The 20248-nt window shown below is 27.8% G+C and overlaps 2 protein-coding genes across 4 annotated transcripts; one reads left to right on the forward strand and one right to left on the reverse strand.

The window, feature by feature from the left end:
* Nucleotides 1-1017: 1017 nt before the first annotated feature.
* LOC135927771 (E2F-associated phosphoprotein-like) lies at nt 1018-2099 on the reverse strand. The gene is made up of 4 exons (XM_065463945.1): nt 1844-2099; nt 1614-1798; nt 1367-1571; nt 1018-1315 (listed from the first exon to the last, which is right to left on the reverse strand). The coding sequence occupies exons 1-4, from the start codon at nt 1909-1911 to the stop codon at nt 1018-1020; spliced, it is 756 nt and encodes a 251-aa protein (XP_065320017.1). The 5' UTR covers nt 1912-2099.
* On the forward strand, nt 1921-19641 carry LOC135927770 (transmembrane protein 214-like). Of its 3 annotated transcripts, none has more exons than XM_065463944.1 (17): nt 1921-2058; nt 2256-2367; nt 2411-2604; nt 2652-2805; nt 2850-2975; nt 3056-3138; nt 3185-3290; nt 3337-3418; nt 8335-8479; nt 10418-10552; nt 10699-10790; nt 14932-15091; nt 17139-17265; nt 17545-17641; nt 17962-18262; nt 18854-18971; nt 19372-19641. In XM_065463944.1, the coding sequence occupies exons 2-17, from the start codon at nt 2268-2270 to the stop codon at nt 19395-19397; spliced, it is 2046 nt and encodes a 681-aa protein (XP_065320016.1). In that variant the 5' UTR covers nt 1921-2058; nt 2256-2267; the 3' UTR covers nt 19398-19641. The 3 variants fall into 3 exon arrangements, 2 of the variants coding, with proteins under 2 accessions (XP_065320016.1, XP_065320015.1); XR_010572177.1 differs by lacking the exon at nt 19372-19641 and adding an exon at nt 18432-18548 and having other exon boundaries at nt 1938-2058; nt 2244-2367; nt 18854-18966; XM_065463943.1 differs by having other exon boundaries at nt 1938-2058; nt 2244-2367.
* Nucleotides 19642-20248: the final 607 nt, after the last annotated feature.

Raw genomic sequence — 20248 nt, forward strand, 5'->3', positions numbered from 1 at the left:
AATATAATAAATTTTGATACTTTGAATGGTTTCAATTTTGTAATGGTTTCCAATCTATACTAATATGCCTGAAAAAGTTAAGATCTTCCAAAATTTTTAAATCAACATATGTGTTAAAAACATGGCAGGGTTAGATTGGTTAGATTCATTTTACCAAAAAAGGATTAAGCAATCATTTTAACCAACCAGCTAGTGTTATTAAATGCTTGATTTTTAAAATTGGCCAGATTAAGATTTTAGACAATAATATTATATAAACCTCGAATAGAGGTCCAAACCTTTCTGCCATCTATGAGCAAAATCTCCAGGCTTACATAATATTATTTAGGGTAAAATCATAATTGGGCCATTTAACACATAACAACTTATCATCTCAGGGTTTTCTTTAATCACCTCTGGTCAGGGTTTTCTCTGAAAAAAGGCTCACCCTTGGAGAAGACATGTTGGTTTTTTTGTAAATTTTTAACAGGCCAAACTTGAATTTTATTAAGATTATAATGAGTCAAGTCAGATTTTTTGTATAATTTTAATGGGCAATGCTAGGAATAATATAAAATTTTTAATCAGGATGGACAAACATTTAAATAATGGGCTAGACAACTTATGCAAAAAATCTTAATGATGCTGCTACGAGATGTGTTAAGAAAAGGATTCATAAAATTTGTGTTGCATTAGAATATTAGCTTCAGATAGTGATTTCTGAAATGGAGAAATGTCTTTTTTTTGACAAATTTTGTGTCCATCAGAGGTGTTTATAAACAGTGAAATACTCAACTATGGATTTTCTCAATGTGGGAGATTGGATTTTGGAAATTTATTAGGAGAGATTTTATGGAAATTAGTTACAGGTTGTTAGAAATTCTGACAATCCTGAACCAGAAGTGTGATGCTATTTTTTAAAGATCAGGATTTGATATTCAAGCCTGGTTTCAACATTATTTCTATTTTAACAAATTTAGACAAACAATTTTTAAAAAATATATACTTTATTAGATTTAAAATATTAAATATATTATTTTATGAATAACTAGATAATACATTATGAAAATGATATATTTCATCAAGATCATAAACACCTACTTCTGTTTTACATATACTGCATAAGACACATTTATAAACATCTTGGTCAATAGAAGTAACATCAGCATTTATAGCAGTAGAAATATTGGTAGCTTCTTCGACATTCTTTCTTAATCGTTTAATATCTTTATTGTTTTGGGAAGATAATTTGACAGGGTAGTAAATATTCTTTGATTCATCTATTTCACAATTCAGAACAAACATTGCTCGATATTGAGTTTTATACATTTGGTGCCTTAAAGTTCAATATTTTAAATAATAATTATATAAATGATATGATACTAACCGTTGACAATCCAAGCATAATAAACTCATACAACAAGGACAATTTAAAACAGCATCTGAGTTTGATAAAGGTGTTTCTTTTCCTGTTTTTGATTTATATCGATAAGATTTTCTAAGATCATCAACCCATTTTTGATTTTCGTCATCGCTATTTGGGTCATAAAATGGATCTGGAGGTATTGATTCTTCTGTATTGTCATTATTATCTAGCAGATAAGGATATAAAATATAATAATTTATCAATAAACCTTTAACATTAGTCTTAATTAAATTTGATTCGTAATCGCGGCACATAATTTCGAGCTCATCATTTAAAGTCTCCTCAAAGTCCTTAGCACTAATTTCGTCTAAGCTTTCATTTGACTTTTTAAAATGACGTGTACCATATTTATTATGTAAATAAATATCAATATCCGGTAATTCATCGTTAGAACTGTATAATAAAATAAACATGGAGATTTTTAACGCTAGACTATACCTTATTGAAGATTCTTCCTCAGAATATTCATCTGGAGCGAGATAATCATAATCAGAAAATTTATTCATATGGATGGGTGAAGAGATATTTTTTGGAAATTAAACTTATAAATAATAAATTTTTGTAATATGAAAAAATATGTATATTATATTTATAATTGATTTAAAAAAAATATATTATGGTGAAAACAAGTATAATATAGTGAATACTGCGAGGTACAAATTATTTAGTGTAATTTTACCATTTTGATATAAAATTGAAAATAATATATAACAATTATACCCAAGTATTAATAGATGCTTTTTATGAATATATAATCTTTCATTATCCTTTTTCCTAATTATAATTATTCAGGATGAAATTTTTTTTATATTCATTCGTTCATTTTATATTAAACGAGTAACACGTTTAGGTAAAATACTCTATGGATAATTGGGAAGTTGCAGGCAAGAAAAATAAATCTAAGTCAGTTGTAGCGAATGGATACGGTAAAGACATAGATAAGAAAAAAATTATTACTGATAGTATGAAATCATTAATTATTTATATGTATTCATAATTTTAAAGAATCTATTGAAACAAACAAAACTATGTATGAAGGATTCAATGACAAACAAAATAAAATTGACAATGCCAAAAAAATGGGATTGCTTGAGAAAGAAAAAGAGCCCAGTATAAAAAAGGCCTCTAAAATAGATAGCAAAAAAACATTTTCCACACCTCAGGCATTTCCTAAAACTTTAAGGGAAGCCTTAACAAAAGTTTAAAAAATAATAATCCTTAATAAAAAATTAATAAACTACTTAAGATTAGTTGCACAGAATTAACTCAAGTTTATGAAAATGTAACAGATATTTTTCCTAATAATCCAATAATTTGGTTAAAAGATATTGCATCATATTTATCTAAGAAATTGGAAGTTCCTCAAATTACTTCAATAACTTATTCAGAGTTTCCAGATGGTATATAATATATTGATATTTTTGTCCAAGCTAGTTTTCATTAGGATTTCCTTATTCAGAATTTCCATGCAAACAAAAGTTATCTAACATTGCTCAAAACTGTAAACATGAAGACTTGGAATTGTTTTTGAATACTTTTTATTCCATGATAATTAACGAGTCAAATAAAGGTTAGTTAATATATTTTATACAAATGAAGTATTTATAAATAATATAATTTACAACTATGTTTTAATTTTTTTTTATATAGAAAATGTAATGCATGGTTATAAACTATTAGTCCAAGCTATAATATTTTATAGACCAGAAATTATAATGAATAATAAATTAAAAGTATATTATCAGACTGATTATATTTATGTTCAAACATGCTTTAAAGATTATTGGACTAATTAAAGCAAATCAAAACAAACCCCAAATATGTCTCTCAATATTTTGGACTATATGTCAAATAGATGCTAGTCATTTATTACCAGCTTTTCAAGGTTTATTAATTTAAAAAAATATATTATCTTGGCTATTATATATTAGTGTGGATTGAAATGATGCTTCCATTTATAAATTGTCCTAATTTGGTAAAATACATAATCAAATATGGTGAAGATATATTAAAGTAATTACACAATTTTTAAAAAAAATATATATTTAAAAAAAAATCTACTATTATTAGAGGTGATATTTATTTCTTAAAATATACATTTAATCTTATGAAATTTTTTTAATTTAAATGTGCTCAAATTAAATTTGGGTAATCTGAGTAAACCCATATTCTATTAGTCAGATTGCAGATCCTTTAAAGATAAACATGTTAGAAAGGGACTATCAGGGCCAATGTTATTGAATTTATTATAACATTGTTGCAAAAATTTTTATAAATTTATTGGCTTATAAATTTATAATTACAATCGCCGGGGTGGCCTAATGGGTTAGATGTATGCTTAGAAACAGAAGGATGAAGAAGGACGCGTTCAAATCTGGTAAGGATGTGTAAAGACATATGGTAAGATGAATTTGGGAGCTTAGAGATGACACCCCAGTCACCAACAGACCTGGATAGTTGGGTGCTAAGGATACCTGTCCAATAAACAAAATGAAGGAAACAAATATGAATATGAAAGCTAGGTGTTCTCTTCAAGCCACACAAGGTGTAGACCTCCATCCTGTGTAAAGTAAAATAAAGGTCAAAGCAAAGAAGACAAGATTAGCAAGTTTGAAAATTGGGATGTTTAAAGGTAAGACAAGAGAGTTGGCATCAATGTTGAACAAGAGAAAAGTTGATATAGCGTGCATACAAGAGACAAAATGGAAAGGACAGAAGACTTTGATGATTGGAGATGGGTGTAAATTGTACAATGGAATTGTTAGCAAGGGGAATGGTGTCGGCATCATCCTCAGTCAAGATCTAACTTCCTCAGTAGTAGAAGTCAACAGAATCTCTGATAGACTAATGAAGATAAAATTCTGCATTGGTCAATCAATACTACACATCCTTTCAGTATGTGCTCCTCAAATGCATTGCAAGGAAGAAGAGAAAGATGACTTTAGAGCTATCCTTGATGAAGCTGTAATGGAAATCCCTAAGGATGACCTAGTCATAATTGGTGGTGACTTAAATGTGCATGTGGGGAAAGCAAGAGATAGCTACAAAAGGCATCATGGTGGTTTGGATATGGAGAAAGAATGATGAAGGAGAGCATGTACTGAAATTTGTGCAAGGCTTTGACCTTGCCTTAACCAACACCTACTATAGGAAATTAATAACATATAAGTGGTACAAGGAAAGCACAGATAGATTACATGCTAATCTCTCGCAGAAGATTAAAAGTTGTAATAGACTGCAAAGTCATCCCAGGAGAAGATATCGCCGCGCAACACTATCTACTAGTCATGGATTTACACATCTCAAATAAATCCACTCAAAACAAGATAAAATTGGAACCATGCATCAAATGGGGCAAATTAAAAACAATGAAAGATGCCTTTGCAATCAATGCAAACATTGAAACAATAGATTCCTCACAAGTCAGTGAAAAAATGTGGACAGACCTTTCATCCAGATTAATAGACACTAGTTGACAAGGGGAGGTAACAAATCATACAAAGAACTATGGAAATGGAATGAAGAGGTAAAAACCATTATACAGGAGGAAAAAGCCCTTTATAAAATATGGTACAAATCCAAAAACCCAGATGACAAGACTAGATACAAAAAATCCAAGGGTAAAATAAAATATACAGATTAGCCAAACAGCGAGAAAAGAATTCTAGGGATATAAATGGAGCTCCGAAAGTAATCAAGAATAAAGATGGGAAATTGATAATAAAGGAAAAAGAAATAATGAATAGATAGAAAGAATAATTTCAGGAGCTTCTCAACTTTAATCCCCGCATACTACATCTTGACGAACACTAACAAAAAATAATCACATGCCTCAAACATATGAAAAACAACAAAGCTAGGGGTCCAAACGATATTCCAATAGAAAGCCTTAAAGCATTAGGAGATGGTGGAATACATCTCCTCACAAATTTGTACAATAAAATACTTGGAAATGAAGAGGTTGCCCCAAAATGGAGGCAGAGCTATCTAGTTCCTATCTTCAAAAATAAAGGGGATCCACACAATTGTCAAAATTACAGGTAAAACTAATGTCACACTGTCTAAAACTATACGATAAAATAATAGAAAAAAGATTAAGAGACATAATCGAAATAAGAGAGACTCAGTTTGGCTTTATGCCTGGAAGATCAACAACTGATGCTATCCACACAATTAGGCAAATGAGTGAAAAATACAGGGAAAAGAACAAAAAGCTACACATGGTCTTTCTCGATCTAGAAAAGGCCTTTGATAGAATCCCAAGAAAACTTATCTGGTGGGTGCTACGCCACAAAAAGGTTCCCGAAAAATATATAAGAATAATACAGGATATGTAATATGGGTCATACAACAATGGTCCGTAGCACAACAGGTACTTCAGCAGGCTTCACAATAGCCGAAGGAGTTCATCAATTAGCACAGTCTATACCTCAAACAGTCCCGTGGAATAGATATTTGCAGATGATATTGTGATACTTGCCGAATCCAAGAATGAAATGAAAGAATGATTAGTGAGTTGGATAAATATTCTAGAAAAACATGGACTAAAAGTAAATAGAGAAAAGACGGAGTATATGGTGATAGGAGGAGATGAAACAGAGTATTGATATAAATGAATGGCAGATATCGGCAAGGATATGTTCGTGGCCACGACCGCTGGCTGTTCTACCGGCGGATAGGGAGAGGGATCGGCAGAATTCGAGGGACCGGGATTTTCTAGTAGGTTGACGTTGAGTTTTAACTTAGTCATCATCGGGTAATGTTAGTAATTTAATTTATTGTTAAAATATCACAATTTACCAAAGAATAAAACTCTAAGAATTTTATTTAACACAAAAAATATTCCCTAAAATAATTTTAAAAAAAGAATCCCCAATAAAGGTATTTTTGCAACCTTTTATAATTTATCAAACAAAGAAAAAAAAATAAATGTTGTTATATAATATCGCGATACAATCATTCTTGAAACTGGTCAGAACCAGTTTCAAATACAATATAAAAATAAGGTATAATATCAATATAAAAAAAAAGGACGATGGGAAAAACAAAAGAAACAAGTGGAGAAAAACTTAAAGAAATAAGTTATACGGGACAAGAGGGGGGGGAGGTAGAACATAACAGGCAATTAAAAGCTGCAAATATTTTAGCTCCACTATACAAACAAACGGCATGATAGAATAAGAGATAAAGAGTAAAATTAATCAAGGGTGGTTAAAGTGGAGATCTTTATCTGGAGTGCTATTTGACAAAAGAATCCCACACAAATTAAAGGGAAAAATTTACAGTTTCATAGTACAACCAACTATTCTATATAGTTCGGAAACATGGCTAACCAAAGAATCAGACGAGAGAAATCTACAAACTATGGAGATGAGAATGCTGAGGATGATTCCTGGGGTAACAAGAAAGGATAAAGTGTACAGTACAAGAATACTAAGTAGTTTAAAGGTAGTGCCCATTAAGACTAAGTTAATGGTAAAGGTATGGTAAACAGACTTAGGTGGTATGTGCACACAATGAGAAGGCCTATGAACTACATAGGAAATAAGGTTGAGAGTTTGGAAGTGATGGGCAAACGTAAAAGAGAAAGGCCAAAACTTCAATGGGGCGATAAATTTAGAGCAATATGAAGAAGTATATATTAGATAAAAGAGATTGTATGAATAACATAAAGTGGAGAGAGATGTTGAAGGAGCTTACCACCTGAAAAGGCGAAAGCTAAAGAGAAAAAAAAATTACAAATTTATTAATCTTCATTTATAGTAGTCATTTTTTTAAATTTATTCCATGATCTATTTTATTTATCTTTCATAACGGGTTATGCAACTCAGTCATTTAAAAACAATATTACATGAAATTATTTCTTTATTTTTGTCTAGAACTTTGTATATTTTTAGAGTATATATGTTCAAAATTAATTTTGATTTGGTTCTGTAGTTCATGAGTTATAAGGTTTTTTGGGGCTTATAAGGTTTTTTGGGTGCTTATAAGGTTTTTTTGGGGCTTGGGGATCTGCATAGACCTCCCCTAACCATCCATGTAACTTTTTCTATACTAGTTTAACAAAGCATAAATAACACTTTTTTATACATAATTTTTATTAATTAAAAATTATACTATATTAATATTTGAGACCTAGATAAACATTCTACATCATCAATTTTATTTTTGTATATTCTTATATCATATTGTGACATTTAAAAATAATTTGTCACTTTTTTGACCCTCTTGGTGAAAGCATTAAAATAACAGTTAAAGTTATTTTATTAAAGTTTATTTAATATATATTTAAATATGAAAGCTGCAAATTAATTCTAAGATATAGCATCTAAATCGGGGTCCAAGGAAACCTCACCTAGACTTTTATTCTTGCTCCAGGTCATTCATGCTTTTAACACTGCATTCACAGTTAGTGCTAATATGCGGTGATGTATGTATATAAAATTTTGATGTACTTTTGTATTCCTAACCGGGAATTTCAAATAATTTGAATTAGAACAATTTTATTTTTCACTATCTATTCATATTAAACTAAAAATGGACTCTGTGTCTATAAAATTACGTTATTCTATATTAGGGCCAATGATGTATATAATATACCAATAGATTGATGATTTATTAATTAAAAATGTCCACAAGTAGTCAGTTGTAGCACCATTTATGGTGTACACTTCGACCAATTGCCTTTATTTATCATTATACGAAAGCACATTTAATATCATTTAATCGAAGTGTAAACCACAAAATGGCGCTACATTTGACTCCTAGATATGGACACTTTTAAATGCAGCTAATGAATGAATCGCCATAATAAATATGTACATCATTGATATGTAATGTATAAAAGTTTAGAAAATGAAATGAATTTTTAAAGGCAATTTAGTAAATTAATTATTCTTAAAAATGATTTGAAAAAATTTTTTTTTTAGCCAGCCACAAATAAATCTCACAAAATTATATGGCAGCATTAATTACAAACAATTTTTTGACATATTCGATTCTGTATTCCTGGCTCCATCTCATCTCAAAGAAGAGTATAGACGTCGTTTTTTAGCCTTATATCCGAAAATTAAAGTTATTAAATATTTTGTTTATTTTATGTTTTTTAAGTGTTTATATTATATCTTATTCTAGCCTATAAATCGAACCCCAGGTCAATTTTGAATTAATCGTTCTTAAAAATATATCTTTACGTTTTATTTAATATGAACATTTAAATTTTATTATATTGTATCTAAATTCGTTGGCACTCGGAAGTTGTTCTCTGCTTGTTGAATAAACCGGTATACAAAAATATCTTGCCAATAGTCTTCATCTGATTGTTTTCCGTTAAACGGTTGGTAGCCGATTATTAATAACAAAATCATATGCGTAAACCTCATTACGCTAATAAATGTCCACTAATTTTTCAAACCCGGCCCGGCCCGAGATTTTTTTAAATAAAATTTACCGGCCCGACCCGGCCCGAATTTATTTAAATATATAAATTAAATTTTATAATTACTGAAAATAAAAGACATAGTTTCTATAAATAAAATCAAATATTTTTATTTTACATAAAAAATTTAATATAAAATTGATAAATTTAGATATATTTTAAAAAAATTTCAAGGCCCGGCCCGAACCCGATTCTTTAAAAAAAATTAAGCCCTAGTCCAAACTATGACGTGATTTGATTCTAGCCTAAGTCATTATTTTAGCCAGAAAATATATTACATAAGCCTTGAAATTTAACCAATAGATATCCAAACCTCTGTGCCACCTATAAGCATTTAAATAACGATTGAAAAAAAAATATTATGCAATCTTATGTTTTTTTTTTAAAATTAACCAAATATTTTTCTTTACAGTAATAAATTGTCTTGAAATGTTATTAATGTTGCTCCGAGTTACTTTTAAAAAGTAATTTACATTCTCTCTATAACTAATTTTATTTACTATTTACATTATTTCAAAAGTATCGCAACCTACTTTAATTAAAGAAATAATTTCCCTTTTACTTCATAATTATTTTTTATTGAAAAAAAAAAAACTTAATTTCATAGAAATTTTTTAATTTTATTTTAACATTAAATTATTTTCAAAATTAGTATTTAAAAATATGCTAGTTTCTTTTTTTCAACATTATTTTGTGAGTAATACTAAAAAGAAGTATTGCCTTAAAATGTCTAATTTAGTAAGTGGTGGTATATTTTTGTTTATGAATTTACCGATTACTTTAAAAATGATTACATATTATCTCTATCTCTTTATGTACATTTATTATATAAGTATAGTATCTGTGATAACAAAATTTTTTTTATCTACCAAAATATATTCAAATTATTTTTTAAATGATCAAAACTTTAATAATGCTCACTCTGTTTTTTTCATATTAAAATGAACAAGGACAATCATCCAACTTATACCACTCTTTTAAAATTATGATGATTATGTCAATAATATTTTATTGGTATTGTAAACCCAGCGAAAGTATTAGCCCATGGTATAGGGGTAAGGAGTCAACGCGTATCACCATTTATTTCTAATTATTAAAAATCTGACAGGCCATGTGATATAAATAGACGAATATAAATTTATATCAGCTGTTGTAATGCCAATTGGGTCATAATCACTCTATATTACCCTAACTATGACAGTGATATTATTTAAAAGGTTTTTTAAAAATATTTTTATTAATCTAATATGCTGGAACCCTCTTGCCTCGGCCTTGAACCAGGCCGGATGAGATGACCCTAGTCACCTGAAACCAAGGTTTACTCCTCGCTTGGGATTATGCCTGTGTAGATGTTATTTTTGTCAACTCCATCATGAGAACAGAAAATATAAAGACCAAAGATTTTAGCCACCTAAATAATTTTTTGTTTGTTCCAGTAACAGTCAACCGGATCATTAGGACTTTAGCTCTAGAAAAACATTATTGAATTTGAAAATAAAGATTTTAAACACAAAAAAAATACATCATTTTATATATAGCTTTTTTAAAACAAAAACCAAAATTTTTTTTTTCAGGAAATCGCGATGAATCAATCTACGAAACGAGAAATGAAATCTTATTTGACCTGTTCTTTATCCAGATTAACCGAGAATAACGCTCAACGTGTCGCGTACGACGATAAGGGACAAACAATATTCCTGAGAAATGAAGTAAAATTATTAAGTATTTATTTAACAGAGCATAAGGATAATATGTTAATTATTTATTATGATGCTAATGTTTTTAACTATAAAAAGAGAAATTTTTAAACTAATTTATTCTTTAAATATTAAATCTTTTTCTTAAATGTATCAAGCTTGCTGAGTATATGATCACGTGTTTTACTCTGGATAAAAATTGTATGGCAACATGGGAAACTTTGCACCCTAAATTCCTTCAACAATCCAAGTAATTGCTTATATTAATCATTTGATATTTTTATTTTTGTTGAATTTTTAGAATATTTAATTTCTTGACTGAATAAAAAATATATAATAAACTCAGCCCTGAACAATGTCAATTTTTTGAGCAGCTAAAAATGTAATTTATGTAAAAAAATTACTTCACTTAGGCTTCGATTATAGTGACAACGATAATGGTTAAACTATATGTAATTCATGTCTAAACGGTAGCACAACTGTATAATTTAACATTGGTATTTGCAGAGTTTTTACTATAAAAATGTTACTTCTATAAAAATGTATCTGTATCTACATACATTTTTACTATCTATATCTTGATCCGTTTAAGAATTATCTTTTAGCAACAGGCAACTTGTGTAAGCGATACGATGTCGCACTATTTTTGTGGTTACTTACTATAAACATGAGGTCTTATGAATTTATGAAAGAAGCAAATCATTTTTTTAAATAACAAATAAATATGTCAGGTCTCCTTTCATTTTATCTACTAACTGATAAACCTAAAATTACAATATTCAATACATTTTAATTGAATAAAATATTGTTTGTATTTGTGAAATATAAATAAAAGAAAGATATGAAATATTTTTTTTTTCTTTTAAAATTTTACATAACTAAAATTTTTTGTTGATAAATTGGTAGATTTAGTAAAATATAAGTAAAAAAAATTGTTTTTTATTCATTTTAATTTTTTTTTTCTGCTCCATTCGACTTTTATGCATTTCTAATTTGCAGATGATCATTATTGTCCTTGTCACTGGTGATGATGCATATACGTTTGTCATTATTGAAATCTATAAATTTTTGAAAAATCTTAGTTGCTATGGACTATTCAAACGGCATCCTAGTATAAAAGAGTACATGTCGCGATGGTTAAATATTATTGTGACTCCTTCTGAATCCCCAGTTCGAGGTAGGCAACATCAAAGTCCAATGTTGGGTACTTTGCAAGCAAATTATCCAACGTTGGAATCAGGGCCGAAGCTACGCTGGTGCAGCCCCCCCCCCAATATCTTTCCCCAAATTAAATTTTTTTTTTAGTTATTAGATTTTAATTCGCCATCAACAATTAAATCTAGATGAAAATACAACAAAATTTTTATTAAAATATTATTTATTTAATTTTTAGATTAATAAACAAGTTACCTGAGCTTGTTCGGTAAATTTTTTTTGTAATCCAAGAAAATTTAATAGGAATTATTAATTTACAATGTCCTTCATCTGAAACTATTACTAGGGGAGACCGTAGATAGTGTGTTCCCGGGGTAAGTATTTCCTTCTCGAATAATTTAAAAATTATTAAAGTTTAAGCCAAATATGTAATATTAATAAGGTGCTTAAGTACATCCAAAAATGTTTCGGACAAAATTGCTCATGAAAAATAAATTTCACCCAAAGTAACTTTTTAAAATTTTACATTTTCATAATAACTTTTTTTACAAACGTTGTTTGGACTTAATATTAATTCTAAATAATAAAGAAATATATATTTTATCATATATAAAAATATTGACACCATTTATGGTAATTTAATATCTTAAAATTATATTTTAATTAATTGTTTAGACCTGGTGCACGTTTTGGCGGGGTGCGTATTAGCCATATTTAAGCAGGGATTATTTTGAATAAAAAATAATCCAACTAAATTTATAAAAACATTAGAAGCCACTAGTTTGTCTAGGACCACTAGTGACAATATGAAGATGATTGACTTATTTTTTGTAATTATATGACAGATTTAAGTGACAACAAGTATGTGATTAAATTTAACATATTTGACAATTTATTTTTTTTATTTACTTAGAATCAACACTTTTATATAAATTTTTTTTAAAAATCTAAAAATAAAGAAGCGCTATGACACGTAACGTGAAAGGATAATAGCTACCCCGGGTGTTTTTCATAAAATTTAAATTTTCATTTTTTTTAAATTTTCATTTTTTTTAAATTTCTTATTAATTAAAAATTAAATGATTTTTTTCTTAAATTTAATTTATACCGTAGAGATATATGTAAAGAATAAAATTACGTTTAAACATTTTAGAAAAATTGCTTTGTCTATTTTTTTATAACACTTCAATTTTTTATGGACAATATAACCCCGGTCTCCCCTAATTGTATTTTAAAGCAAAGCAACTTAATGAATTTATTAATTCATTGAATATTAAGGTAGGTATATGACGGTGCAAACGTTACGTCTTGAAATGGATGAGTACAAACCCTTCTTCAAAAAAATTAATAAAAAGTGCCCTATATCCATTGCTACAACTAGTGATGCAAAATTGCTCCTTTTAAGCCGATTTTTAAAAAACGGCTAACTCAATATTTTAGCCAGAAAAATGTAGCCCACACTTCAAGATTTCGTTAATAGTTTCCAAAACCTTTGTGTCATCTATCAAAATCTACAGGCTCGCAAAATATTTTAAGGGAACTGAATTAGCCGTTTTTAAAAATCGAGTCAAATTGGAGCGATCTTGCATCACTAACTACAACCACTTGGGATTATTGATGAAGTATTATTTTACCTTTCTAATAAAACTCTTAACTTCGAGGTTTCCACTCATGCTGCAATCTAAGCCTCTGGTCTTATAGCTTCAAATTTCAACTTGATTGTGAAAGGGACTTCAATTGGATTTCATTATAAATGAAATATTGATTACTTTTTAGTTCGTTTTTTAGATCGATTTACACAAGATGATTATAATCTTCTATCATGTTTTAACACATTATCCCCCTTGACCCTAATTATTTTATATAGGATAAAATGACCCTATTAGAATCATTACCAAACTTAAATATGGAAACATTACATCATGAAATGAAAATAACAAAAGGATTAATGGCTACAGCAGTTTAATTTTGAAAATATGTTAAATATTATGTATAAAAAAATATCTTCTTGTATTTTAATAATTGTATAAATGTAACTCAGCAGCCATCATCATGTATCAACGGCTTTTTGTGAGGCCACATTCTTTACACTAAAGAGAGTTCTATCGACTAATAGAGAATAGATGAGAGATCGACGTAAACAAAATTTAGTATTAATAGCTTATGGGGAAAAAATAACACAGAATTTAACTTTTTATTCATTAATGTTAAAATTTAAAAATAAAATATGTCTTTTACAAATTTTTAATATAAATAGCGAAAAATTTCTATGAGTGCCTAACTATTTGTTTTATTGCATAAAAATTTTGCCCCCTCCTAAGTAAACAGTTACCTTCCCTGCTAGAAATTCTTGGCTACGGCCCTGGTTGGAATTATATGATGGTCATTTACTGGTGCTGTACATGGTTATTTTTAAAATTAGCACATATATTAATGTTACACTTACAACGGTTATTTACCGGGTCTACTCTACTTTGATCAATACCCTCATATTCACCAACCCCTCCTACGTTATTCCTTAAAGCATATAGAAATTTACAGCAGGTAAGGCAGTGCAATCATTGGCAATCGAGTAAAGGGAGAAATGCAACATCTTCCAGTGGCAGTAATTATTGCAAATGATATATAAATGAAAATGATGATTAAAATTTCTATTTATATATAATAATTTAAATATATTAACACCTCCATCATTATTAAAGCGTTAATTTTCCATAAATTATATAAATACAAACTATATAGAAATAAAGTGCAACATAAATATCTAATAAACTACTAAATATATCAAAATATTGAACGCTAAATATGGATTCTTACTCCTTGGATTTTCCTCCTGGTCATTCTGTAACATATCTTTAAATTCACTCATTATTTCTTCGTTGGTGTGTTACCCGCTTGACGCATTGGGACTGTTAGGATATTGCTGATTTTAAAGTATCCATGAATATAGCACCTAATAATGATCATATAATTCCAATTTTGAATGATTTGTCTGCTGATAAGATTGGACGAAAAGGATGATTACCTCCAAATGTGGGCTAAGGAGGATTCGCGAAAATATTTAGCTATCATGACTCGTGTAGGCCATTTTAATTATTAACTTTAAATGTTACATAAAGTCGAACTAAAGCTAACGAAGCGATTAACTATTCATGTATCGAATACGGTTTTTTTATTATTTGTATTCATAACAATGTTTATCAACAAATAACGTATTTTTATTCCACGATATTTAGCCTATTTCTGCGATACCTAAACGAAAACTGGTCCCGTGTCAAGGCCTACAAACATTTGGACACTAATGCGATGATTAAAACGGTGAAAGTTCTCAACAAGAACGATAAATTTTCCCCCAATAAAAATTCGGGTTATAAGGATTCTATCAAGCTTTGTCGAGTAAAAATAACTTTTTGAGTTTTTTTTTTACTTTAAATCATTTGTTATTATGCTTGTTTTTTTAAAGCATGTGTAGAATGGCGAACTCTTGTGATTTTTAGAAAAATTTTGATCATGAACTTAATAAAATTATAATTAATTATTCCTTAAATTTTCCTCCATAATAATTTTAAGTTGACGGTTAAATTGTCTGAAATTCATAGACTAGACATTCTAAACGTGCTTGAATGCAATTTGGGTAAATCGAGGAGCGCGGCTATTTTCCAATCACAGAAGCGGGTGAGTTAGCTCCTATTTGAGATGGAGCGGTTGTCGCTCCTTTATTTTTGTGTATAAATGGTTAAAAAATATCTAATTGATGTATTTGTTAAATACAATAAAAAAAAGATATATCATTTAAATTTATGAATACATATATCAAATGTTGAACTACCAAGTTTTTATATTTTTTTTTGTTCTCAATTTTTTAAATTTAAATTATAAAACATGAAAACCATTGGTAGACAAGATCATTATGTTAATAAATACAGAATTTATTGAAATGAAATAAAATTTCCATCTTACTATATTTTTTTAAAAAAGAGATGAAATGTTGAGCATAAAAGTTTTGAAAATGGATGAAGATTTTCAATTTGTGGATATCGATTATATACCGATCAACAGATCAGATACATTATGATCTTCTACCACAACATTCACTTTGTGTCTCCAAATTTAATGGTAACATTTGATGCGGAGAAAGCTTTAAAAACATATAAGGGTTAAAATTATATACCAAAGCTCATTTCAAAAGTGTCAGGTTTTATGAATAAACAATAAATATGATTGATATTATAATTAGAAATAGCAGAGATATTTGATATGTCCAATTATCATTGGAATTCACATTATGAATCCATTTATATTAGTGTTAACATAAGACTTATACGCTGAAACTATCAGGAATTTAAATTTATTTGAGAATATAGCAAAATATTTATATAATCGTTATTTGAAATGGATATATTTCGGCTTATGGAGCCTTTGGCAAAAACCTGAGGTTTTTTTTAGCCAACTATATCTAGATTCACTTCAAAAGTAAAAAAGATTTTGCACATTTGGGGTTTTGCCAATTTCTTATATAGTCTCCTATACGCAGCATTGATAAATATTTATAACTTTTGAAAAATAAATTATATATTTTTAAATAACTTTTGATTTTCACCAGTTTATGATGGTAATATCATTGCTACAGTTATCCATTCTACTACATTTAAAATAAGAGAATTAAAAAATAAATTAATTTTATTAGAAAACAAATTTTCTAACACAAAAATGCAAACAATTACGCCGAAAATACCCTTCAATGATTTAGAAGATTTTTTTGGATTCAATCAAATTGATTATCAAGAAGATAATATATTAGACAAAAAATTTTTAAACAATTTAACAATAAATATGTTGGTTATAACGCATTTGAAAACATTATTATTAAATACAATACCCCTCTTACCCCTATTGCTCCTTTTGAATACAAGTTTAGTAATGCTAAACAGGTTTTAGACAAGAGATGTGGCTGCCTGCTAGGTTCAAATTTAGAAAATTTACTACTGAGATAAAGGAGATAAATTATTATAAATTTTCTTTGACTTAAAATATATAGATTTTTTTTAAAAAAATTGATTTTGTTTTGTGAACTTTTATCTCCTTGCAAAAAGCACGTTCCTTTTATAAATTCAGTAGCGGGAGCTACTCCTCTTAAAATGGAGCGTTAACAAATAAATCATTAACATTTATCTTGTGTTACTTATGATCCTTTAAGGCATTGTTATTAGTTTTGGTAATGACTTCCATTTCCCCATTTACAAATAAATATTTAAATATGATATTTATTCATTTAAAAAAAAGGATTATCAATTGAAAGGCATACAGGTTATATAGTGCCTTAATGAGCCAAAATTAGCTTAGGCTAGCCATATACAGTTTTATAATTATAATTTCCAACAACAAAATAAATTGAAACAACTCAATAATATATTTATATTTTTTTTCTCCTTCTCTCAAATAGTCGATTACCAAGAAAAAAAGCTTTGGGTTCTGGAAAATGTTTATACTTATCTCCATCTTGTCCATCCTGATCGGTCTTTCCATTTTATACTATGACGTCAATAGATCCGATCCAGAGAATTCCATAGGTTATCTATCCGAAATTTCAAATCAATATAATTTTGTATCATATGTTACTGAATTGTCGAAGACAAAATAAAATACGAGTGATATATTGAGAATCTTTAATTTCGTAATTCAATATCTTGTTAGCTATCTATTTTTTATTAAAGGGGTGATACCCTTCATTAAGTTCTATATAATAATATAAAAATGATATCATTTTATTTAGTTTTTAAAAAAAAAAAATTTGTATAGAATGAAAATGTAAATTTTTTTGCTTTTATGAAAAAAATAATATATTTTAGTACTAAAATTGAATCGTAAAATCGATGAATATGGTTATCGCCATCAAGTAGATAGATTGGACAATTATATTGATATGGGAATCAAAAATGCGAAAAAGTAAGTTTTATTGAAATAATACATTTTTTCTAATTAATTCACTTTATTCCCATATTCCACTTTTTCGGCAGATTTTGAAAAGGATACAATGTAACTTTTAAAAAAAGCTAGAGAGTATAAGTAAATAAGAGTTAAATGTGATCGAAATATTACACAAGTATTTATTATAAATCGACTTTATAATATATTATAATAAAGTACTTATAATGGCCTGAATGGACACCGATTTTTTTAAAAAGGATTTCATATTAAGATTAACAGATTATTTTATTAACCTCAATTTGATTCTATATTTTTTTTTTCGCCCAAATTAAAAATAGAAAATTCGAAATAGGTAAAATTTATTACTTCAAATATTGGGATCCGGAGATTCAAAAATATGTTAAGAAAGTGAGCAAAGTCACCTCAAAATATACCGATCACTATTATAAAGCTGCTTCCCCTCACGTACAAAAAACTTTGAAAACGATTTCCGAATATTACGAAAAGTATTACCCAATCATTTACTCCCACGCGGAAAAGACAGCTGAAACGATTTTAAAATATTCTAAAGAGGTTGCAGTCGCATCTGCTCCGTATCTAGAAACCTTGAAAATTGTGGTCGAAAAATACCTTATAAATGTAATGTTTTATTTTCTTTTTTTTTAACTTTTCATTCCTTGATTTTTTATAAAATTTAAAATAATTCGATATCGATAACTTTTTTTCATGACTGTTAAGATTCGGTATTTTCTCTATATTTAGCCGAGCTATCACATCAGATTTTGATTTTTTTTATTTTAAAATAAAGCTCAACTTTAAAGGAAGAAATCAATTAAAATCGGGCCTCAGTGCTTAGCGGATTTTCTTTGGCACGCGTCTGTAGAGTCAGCCGAATTATGCGATTTATGAATAAATTCATTAAATTGTTAACTTGATGCTTATAAAAAAAAAATAATGCTTAATTTTATATGTCTAAATAAACCTATTCTAATGGTTGTGTTGCTAAATCACTAAACTTTGCCCAATTCCGAGATAATTTAGCAAAGTTTTTATTCCGAAAAATTGGTCTTGTTGAGGCCAAGCGTATAGATTTTATCTCATTTTTTTTAAATGCTTGAGTGCCCATTTAACAATCAGTAATTCTTAGTTTATCTTTTATTTCCCATTATCAAGATAAAATAATATCTCGATGAATTTATTTTAATCAATCATTTTTTTTAAAAAAATCAGTTACAAAATTTAGCCATATATCTATACGAATTCTTTCAGTCTTACGTCGCGAATATTGATTTAACCTATTATCAAAATCATATTCAGGATATGTATAACCGATTTCGTCAATACATAAGTATTAAAATTTACCGTCTATATTTAATTATTCTTTCTTCTTTTTTTTAAAACTTACTTTGAATCAACGATTTAACTTTAAGTCACATGCTATTCAATTATCGTGATTAACCTTAAGAAAAATTTAAACTTAAGATGTACTGTGAAACAACTTTTTAAAAGCCAATTGATAATCATTTGATATTATTTTTAATTTTTAAAGGTATGGGAAAAAAATGTTATCTGGGGATCAGTATAAATAAAGCTTATTCCAAATTTTTTTTACATTCCCTAATTTTAAATATATTATATATAGTAAATTAGGGTCTTAACATTAATCTGTGGAGTTAGGCTTATAACCCTATGATAATTATAAAACCATGTATATTAAAATATATTTTTTTTACTTTATGAATTATTAGATCTTCTTATGGGAGTCAAGAATTAATTTTCCCTTAGCAGTTAGCAAATTATGGTACCGGCGATCATTCAAAGATATTTAATTTAAATATATAAATCTCATATTATTAAATAGTATACTGATGAAGGATTTTATTTTATAAAAAAAATTCACGTTTAATTTTAAAAAAAAATTTCTCTCACTTCTGGTTTATACTAAAATGTCATTTATAATGTTATTTTTATATTAATTAATTATAAAAAAATTATTTCAATGTCTAGATAAATGGATATATTAGTATATTATAATTATAGAATTGAAATGCTTAATAATTAACAATATGGAAATCATTGATTTAATATTTTTATTTTGTATAATTAAGAATATAATGTTCAAAAAATATAAAATATGATTTATAGATATATATTATATTATGTTATTTTTTTAAAAAAAATTTTAATTTTTTATTAATCATTGTTTTTCAAAATGTTTGTATAAAAGTTGTTTCTCAATTTTCCTCCTACCCAAATAGTTATTCGATTATTACAGCTGAAAGATCAAATAATAGAAACTACCACGATTTTTCAGATTTTAACTATCCCAATAGTTATTTCCGCCAATGGGACCCTAGGCTATCTTAAAATTTAGGGATGAAAAATAACTTCTCAAATTTAAAGTTACAATCAGCTGAAATCGCCATGTTCCTCAGCAACTATCTTAGTTTCCTGCGATCTTTATGAGAACCTCTTTTTGCCCCTCCCCCCTCCTACCTCTTTTACGTTTTTTAATATTTGTTTTAAATTGTTTATAAGATTTTTTTACCTTTATTTTAATATTATGGACATTTTTTAAAATTTAATAAAAGTACTTATTTTATAATAATTAAAAAGTTAAAACTG

Source organism: Gordionus sp. m RMFG-2023, chromosome 4, assembly GCF_954871325.1.
Source record: "Gordionus sp. m RMFG-2023 chromosome 4, tfGorSpeb1-WG-v2, whole genome shotgun sequence".
NCBI classification, from domain to species: Eukaryota; Metazoa; Nematomorpha; class Gordioida; order Chordodea; family Parachordodidae; genus Gordionus; species Gordionus sp. m RMFG-2023.